Source organism: Morone saxatilis, unplaced genomic scaffold (genome assembly GCF_004916995.1).
Source record: "Morone saxatilis isolate NCDOM2014 unplaced genomic scaffold, NCSU_SB_2.0 Contig17, whole genome shotgun sequence".
Taxonomy (NCBI): Eukaryota; Metazoa; Chordata; class Actinopteri; family Moronidae; genus Morone; species Morone saxatilis.
In genome coordinates this window covers 14,180,885-14,189,166 of record NW_023339729.1, presented here as the reverse complement: position 1 = coordinate 14,189,166, position 8,282 = coordinate 14,180,885, and the positions used below count along the sequence as shown (strand labels likewise).

Genomic DNA, 8,282 nt, shown 5'->3' with positions numbered 1-8,282 from the left:
TTCCTGTCTCCGTCCTGTTTATTCTTCTCACACACATTAACAACCATGTAGCAGTGAGACAAACACTCTGAACTCTTTATTTGTAAAATATCTGTACAATAGTTTAGATGATATAAATCTTAATATAGCATACATGAGGTTAGGTAGTATCCAAACTGGTGTAAGCTGCCACAAAATAGATTTCTTTGCAATAAAAAATAGTACAAATAAATTAACACTGTCATGAAAAGATACCTTTATGTTTCTATTGGTGGCGGTTGAGTAGCAGTTCACAGTTTATCCTTTTCATTTATTTGCCACTACATCACCATTAACAGCAAAAGCATAAATTCTCAGAGAGGTCTGACGGCCACTCCTCCATGCTCCTGTGCTTGCGTGACATACAGTCGCAGGTCGACTCTTGGGGGAGTTTTCCCTTTGGAAATACCCCCACCTTCAGGCCGTGCTCTGTTTCCACCAGCTGACAGCTTGTCTCAGTGGCATCAGCTCCTGCTGGAAACATCAGAACAAAAAAAAGATAATTTAAATTCAGAACTCAGCAGCTCACTCAGACTCAGCTTCTCCCCAATAAAATACTGTATTGTGCTTCTTCTCAAGGCTTTTCTTATAACATCATTTATTGATAGAGCCACAGAAACAGAGTGAAGCAGTGTTTGTGTCCTTGTGAGTCATATCACCAGGTTATTTAAGTATTGCTGTGGTAAGAGTTGTATGTCCGTGCGTCTCTGGTGGTAGGTGTGTGTGTGTGTGTGTATGATTGTTTAGTGAGTGTGTGTGATGTCTAATTTGGTCACAAGACTTGTGTCTATTCCTATCGCGCCTTGGGACTGCTGCTCTTCTAAGGAGGAGTAGAGGAGGAACTACATTTCACTGCTCTGAGAGTCATCCTACCTAACTGCAAAGCAGGGCACTCCATACACTCAGGAGGATGTGAATCCATTTTATCCACAGATCACTTATGTGCTAAGCCTCCAAACAGTCGGCCAGATGATTTGAAGTTTATTTTCCCTCAATGTACTTCACAACCCTCCAGCTTTCCACACTAGACCTACACATGCTTTTTCAGGGGGGTGTTGACTGCAGTCAAAATGGATTTTTGGAAGCCGCCTCGGCAGTTCTGGCATAATGATAATAGTCACAATCATAATAATAATCATATAGCAGTATTATCAGATGGCAAATCACATGCCACATAATCACACTCATGTCCACAGCACTGATCTGCATCTCAAGATAAAACTGTCATTTTTTATCTCCCAATTTATTTCACATCTGATTGGAGAATTTGCATGTAATTATTTACTGCACAACAAAATTGCCCATCGTGATTACTCAACATCATTATTTCAACATCATTCTGGTGAAACTGGAGCTTGATACTGGACGTCTGGGAGCAATGGTGATGAGGAAATTTTGGCTGATTTTGACATTTTTGCAGGGATTAATTAACATTATTGAAAATGAGTACAGGGCGCTGAAAACACCACCTGGTCAAACTATGTAATAATGACCATATTTATACATAATTTAAGCATTTTTATGTGAAATATGTCTGTTGCTGCTGCTGATACTTTCATTATCAATCTACAGAGTATTTTCCTGTTTAAGCAATTAATAATTGAGTCCAAGAAAAAAATAAAAATAACCCCAAAGTATCGACTTTAAATTTACCTTTTTTGTCCGACAAATCTTCACACTGCAGAGGCTGGTTTTTGGCATTTGTGCATTAGAAAAAGTATTTAAACAATTCATCAATTAGAGAAGATTCATTTTCTGATTTTTATCAACTTCAGTTCTAATAATATCTCTTATTATATATACACACAGTATAGTGATATATCAGCCCAAATACATATTATTCTAACTGTGGGATAAAAGATCAAAATGAATACTGTAGGAGTCACAAATCACTGCCATTGATATGTGAGGATAACTACACTTTAAGCACATCAAATCTGCCCCAGGGCAGAGCATCAAAACAGGCAGGCTTCTCTCTGCTGGTCTCTCTCAAACATAATTCAGTCAACAGACTTCTGCCGGCAATTTATCACACAAAAACAGGGGCCCAAAAACTAAATAAATATTCTCAACTGGCAGCAAGAGTACATTTTTCTTGCTGACGTTTTCATTCTATTTCAGTGCCGGCTGAGATGAAAGTACAGAGGGGTAATCCACCTACATTAATGTCCGAGTCAAGTCATTTGTCCTCGGCGCTGTCACCCCAGGCAAGACCTTATTAGGTTAGAGAGAGCCCCGGTTCCTGCGCAGAGTGACAGCAAAACATGGGCCGCTCGGCGGCACGCCGGATGGATATTGAAGCCGACAACCTCCTCTCAACAATTCCCAAAATCTGTGCTGGAGACGCGGGGTGTTGTTATGAATCCCCTGTCATCCTGAAAAATGCAGGACTTCCCCAGCGCAGCACTGGAATGCAAAACAGGCTAAAAATGTGTTGTTCTCCCCCCACCCCCTTATTGGAGGTGCTAAGCAACTTAATATTCATCTAAAATCCATAGTATTGGATGAGCACAGTGTCAGCACCAGGAGGTCGGCAGATAATTTCTATGAGCAGCAGCAGCAGCGAACACTTTAACTCATACTGTTGGATGCACTCAGCGAGCTTCATTCGCCCCTGTCAGCTGAGCATTCAGTCATGTATAGCACTGATTTATACATGCATTGCTGCTCTGCTAAAACTTCGCAGATTTGACTTGACAGAGCATTTCCACCCCCGCGCTGTGATTACATCATACCCTAATGAGAAAAACAGCAGTGTCAATGGCCAAATGGGAAAGATTGTATTAATGGTCAGGAGTGGTGCAAATGGATTGCTCTTTACCACAACCACACCCCATTGTGTTGGCTTCAGTTACAGGTCAGAGATCAACTTCTGCCATGATGCAGGCAATAAATGCTTTCTAAAATAAATAAATAAATCAAGAATGGAGGAAGGGAGACAGAGTGCTTCATGAGAGCCGGGGTACTGTGTGCTGTAATATTTTCCATCCTTTACCCTCCTCTGAAGATTAGCTTTACAGAAGAGCTTGTGTGCATTTTTATAGATGTTTCTTTGAAAGTGCTCCGATTTAAAAGTAGGAAAATTGAATGTCACTCAACCCAATTTTCTTCTAGAATATTAATGGTGTCACCGGGTTCGGGGGGATAAAAATACGTCACAGGGTTTTATATACAGACAGTGGGATTCTGAGGGTGGCTGTTGTTCTGTGTGAGGTACAGACCACAGTGGAAAAAATAGTGCATATGGTGGAAAACCTCAAGGCTGAGATTACAAATTAACAACCAATATAGTTTCTGGGGCTGTGAAACACTAATTTAGATATTCAACTAACGATTATTTTCCTTACTAATTAATTTGAAAGGTACTTTCTTGATTATTTGTATAGCATGAAATATATTAAGCCGAGAAAAGCAGGAAAGAGATTGTTTTTTTTAAAACTTTAAACTTGCTAAGAAAAATTACTTTTTTTTTTAAAACTATTTGTCGATTGACTGAAAATATTTGGTGATTATATTTCTGTACTATACTACTACATCATAATCTTCATCTGCATCATGCTGGTGTGTGTGCACATATGTGTTGTATAAATCCTCTGCCTTTAGATAAGGATCTCAGGATCAGTGTGGTTATAATGCCCCCTCCAGTATGAGATGTGATCCCATTAGCTGGAAACAAAGCCTCTTTACTGCCAGTGATAGGGCAAATCTGTTCCTGCACCAACTGAGAGAGAGGGGGGAGGAAGAGGGAGGGAGGGGGGCAACTCTCCCACTCTCATTTCCGGACTGTCCAGCCAGCTCACGTTCAATACATTTTAGGGGCTGAAGCTATTGATCTGTGCTTCTCTCTCCCCCACACAAACACACACACAATCTCTACCACTCACATCTGTTTTTAAGTGCATTACGTTCCTAAGCCTGTCTGTCAGCACTCATGGACAGCATGACAATGTAAAGCCAGCCATTTAGCTTTTCCAAACAGGAGCAAACAGGCCACTTCACCTCCATTACTGGCGCTTTCAATAGCGGAGAAATAGCTTTCTGTCTTCCAATGGAGTGCTTCTCCGTACATATTACACCATAATGATGTCCACAGCATCCTCTTACCTCCCCCCTTCGGTGCTCTATTAAGAAATATTTGACCAATTTTAGATCACTATGCGGCAAAAAAAACCAGCAAATTGACCTTACCAACACAGAAAGAAAAGAGGTTAAGAGGGTCCATCACATTTGCTGATCCAAGCACATAATAAGAGGCCAAACACTGCAGCAATAAAGTTGATAAAAGCAGGAAGCTGACAATCATTAGATTGATTAGGGTTGGGGTGATTGCCCCCTCCAAAATAAAGCTAGAGGCCTTTATTTACTTCAAATACCCCCTCCGGCCCCTTCAAAGACCACAGAAGCAAACATCGGCATCAATTTCCATTCTAAACCAAATGTTGTCCACACCAATATACCACATGGCAGTGGGGGTTTTTGCATAATAAAGGTCAAGTTTGTTTACATCCCCCTCCCTCTGCTGGGACTCTGTCTGGACACAGATATACATGAAACACAAAGATGCTCTTTGGAGAGTTTAGAAGCAACAGGGTGTCTGATCAGCAATGTGACAACCCAGTGGACACAGTGGATTGACTTAATACAAACTGTACTGCTGCAATTCCTCCTTAAAACCTTAAGTCAATGTCTGAAGCTACAATGCTATACTGTAGCCAACAACAGTGGGCTTACATCCTCACTATTGCCGCCCCCCCTCTTTTAAAACTGAATTAGCAGCAATGTGGAGTCACACAGCTGTGAAACGTGGTGGTATTTCCTGTAGTGGTGGTAATGTACTGGGCAGTCCATGGTGGGCCATTGGGGGCCCTTCTGCTGCAGATACAACTGCAACTACTGTATCTACAACTACGACCTGTGAGCACATCTCAAATGCAGAGTATTTATATGGATAAAATCCACGTAAACAATGTCACCATGCACCAAAACACAGAGAGACCCTTACGCCGCGTTTGTGTCGTGCCTGTATTACTGTATATGGACAAAAGACCCCCTTCCTCCTCCTTCTTCCTCCTCACCTGACCAACCTCGCCGATCACTCCTGAGCCGTCGATCCGGGGACGCTTGCACTCCGCCCCGGCCGAGTCCACCAGAGCCGCCGCTGTCTGTCCGTCGGGCTCCGGGTCTCCGCGCTTCATGCCCCGGACAACCGCAGGAGCGCCGCCCGCATTGGGATGCACCCCGGCCATGGTGTCCAGCTCTCTATCCCGGTCCATGAGACCCCGGGACACAGGCAGCATGATGGATGCAACGTCGGTCGACATTAACATTTAAAAATCTTCTTTTGTCCCCTGCCTTGAGCTAAAACTGTGGGCAGGATATATATAGATATATAACTACACCTACTCTTGTGCACCTTTGTGCTTAAAGCCAGCCTGCGTTAAAATAGTCCTTTAATGCAAGCCAAGTAGCCTTTACTGTGTTTTCCACTGGGCCTTTGTATGACCCCCTTAAAGAGTTGATGTATCTGGAAATGTTTTGGCTCCCGGAGTTAAGAAATGTAATCTCACAAACTGCTTTTTACCTTACAAAAACACGGTGGCTCCAATGACAAAAAAAAAACAAAAAACACACGCGTCCCCTGAAATATAAGCAGGTTAATTTCCAGCTATGTAGCCCCCCTCTTGTTTGCTGACCGTGTATTTATTTACTGCGGGGCTGCCTGAGAGGCCTACGTTATTTCAGATCATAACAAACCAATTAAATAAACACCGATGGCTCCTGAGCATAACCTACCGCCCAATTTCCATCTGCCCTCGTTTTTATATTTCCTTCTTTTATTAGGAAGAGAGAGAGAGCCGTCTGTGTTTTCAACAGCACAACATCAACATCCTACCGCAACCTCAAGACGAGGAAAAAAAAAAACCCTCAAACATGTCTTCCCTGTCGCCTTTTTTTCTCCTCTTCCTCTCCTGTCTAGTGGCCACAGACTTGCAGCACAGAGGTTCACTGAAAGTCAATCCTCGTCAGGAGCTCTCTCTTCTCCCCCATGTTAGTCCGCAGGTCTGCGTTAAAAGAGAAAAGACGATTTTTTTTTCTCCCCCCTTGAAAAAAACAAAACAACGGACGGATGGACTGACGGAGGGGCTGCGGTGTTTCCTTCTCCCTCTTTTCTCTCTCTCTCTCTCTTTCTTTTCTCTCGCCTATTATTTTCTTAGCTCTCTCCGTTTTCCCGGTGTGATCTTGTAGCGTGTGTGTTACAGAAAGGAAATCGTCCTCCCTCCCTCTTTCTCTCTCTCTCTCCCCCTCCCTCTCTCTCACTCACTCTCTCCCTCCCTCCCTCCCTCCTCCTACTCTCTTGGTGTAGTCATTCCCCTCCTCCTATCTTCCGCTCTCCGTTTGAACGCAGAGCCCAGGCAGCCATACAGCCTGCAAACACACGCAGTATGCCGCAGTGCTTCCATACATTTCACTGAGGGGAGGAGGTGCGTTAGTGGAGGGGGGTGAGGAGGTGGGAGAAGGGGAGGGGGGTTCCCATAGCCATGATAGGAGACCGCCGTGCTCTTACAGTATGCACCCAAAATTTGTTAACCCCGACTGCTCCTTTCACATCTACCTGCGCGCAATTGTACATAACATGTTAATTGAATGAGTTTCCACCTCGTTCTGTGCTGCTTTAACGGCGGACAGGATGGCAGAGGGTGGGCTTACAGTCAAGATTTCATTCCGAACTCATTACACAACCAATACAACAGGCCAAGGTCTTCACACGAGCCCAGCTGTGAGTCATGCAGCATGGAGTACCTTATGTTCCTCTGGCATTTTTATTGCTTGGATGACACCCAGTGGTCAAAGGCTACCATGAGAGGCGAATACTTCAGAGGCAATTTGCTGTAGCAAATTATAATACAAGCAAAAGCTGATTTTCTCCCCTCTTGACTTGCAAAGGGCTTTAAACGGGTTCTTCACTCTCTCAGCGCTGTTATTCAACTCTGCCTGGATTATATTAAAACATATGAATGAAGTTTTTCCCTCGTGTGGACTGCAGTACACAACCCATCGTCAGATACTTGATTCTACTTTAACTTTAGAAGAAGGTGATAATGATCTAAACAGGGTGGATCTTATTTGGCAGCAACATTTTAGATCATATCATATGAGTAATAGTTGTTATTTGGGTGTAATCCACTCCTTGCTAATACTATGTGGTAACCTTGTATGTGGCTTTTTGAAGTGTTTTATTCATCCTACAGACTACCGCAGGGTCTGCCCTTCCATGTGAACTTGTCCCATGTCTCTAACAGGAAACTTCAGAACGGACCAAACTAAATAACTGGGCTGGTATTTTTCCATGAGTTTTGCAGCCACTAAGTAGTTTCTCCCTACACAGCAAGCTGTCTGTCATGTCCTCTTCCCTTCCAAGTTAAGGCGTGAAATTACAGAGCGAGCAGTGTTTCTGCTTATGTTGCCCGATCCACCCTTAAAAATCCCTGCAGTATAATAATAGTTCAAAAACCATTTTTGATACGCTTATCTGTGCTTTTCCTGCTGCGTGTTAGGTTATATATTATTTACTTAACTTTTTAAAGGAAGGTAGCTTAATTCAGTTTGTGTCCTAGTAGTGGAAGATAAACAGGGCAGGGGCAGGTTGCATTGACTTAGGCTTGAGCAGCCAAAGACTGGAAACAGCTAGCATTGTCCAAATATATCAAAATCCACCCAGCAGCACCTCTAAAACTCAATAATCAACACACTGTATCTTAATTCACACAAAAGGAAATAAAAAGGCTTGAAAAAAGGTTGTGGTGTTACGGAGGTTGCATGTGGGGCCATTTCTCAGCCGGGAGCAGTGACTTCCGCTTGCCTGCCTGTTAATAACATACACCACAACATTTTTACACTTCAGTTTTTCTACAGATAAAACAAATGAGATGCAATGTAATAATTAGTGTGCTTCAGTGGTACTGGTGGCCCTGTTAGCCGTTTCCCCCCTTTAGTTAGTTGTAGCCTTAAAGAACAAGTGTGTAGGATTTAGTGGCATCTAGCAGTGAAGTTCAAATAAACTAAAGTTGAAGCTGCTATAAGTGTGGCTGGATTACCCACCGGGCAAAGTGGCTATTGTCCCAGGAAGGACACACAAAGCCCCGGGTTCACTGTACTGCGTGGCAAGTGGATTTTAGTAATTTGATTAATCATTTTAAAATAAAAACTAAAGCAGAGAATCAACTGATATAATTGGAGCCTTTAAGATAGATAGATAGATAGAT

General features: G+C 42.9%; 1 protein-coding gene across 6 annotated transcripts in view; it reads right to left on the bottom strand.

Moving 5' to 3' along the window:
- The window catches only part of rbfox2 (RNA binding fox-1 homolog 2), a 35,456-nt gene extending 29,156 nt beyond the window's left edge, over positions 1-6,300 (bottom strand). For all 6 annotated transcript variants that reach the window (XR_004796648.1, XR_004796647.1, XM_035659614.1 and 3 more), the window contains exon 1: positions 5,094-6,300. Coding sequence is in view for 4 of the 6 variants with exons in the window: in XM_035659614.1 (XP_035515507.1) it covers positions 5,094-5,345 (252 nt within the window). In the remaining 2 variants the exon portion in view is untranslated. The remainder of the gene's footprint in view (positions 1-5,093) is intronic.
- Positions 6,301-8,282: the final 1,982 nt, after the last annotated feature.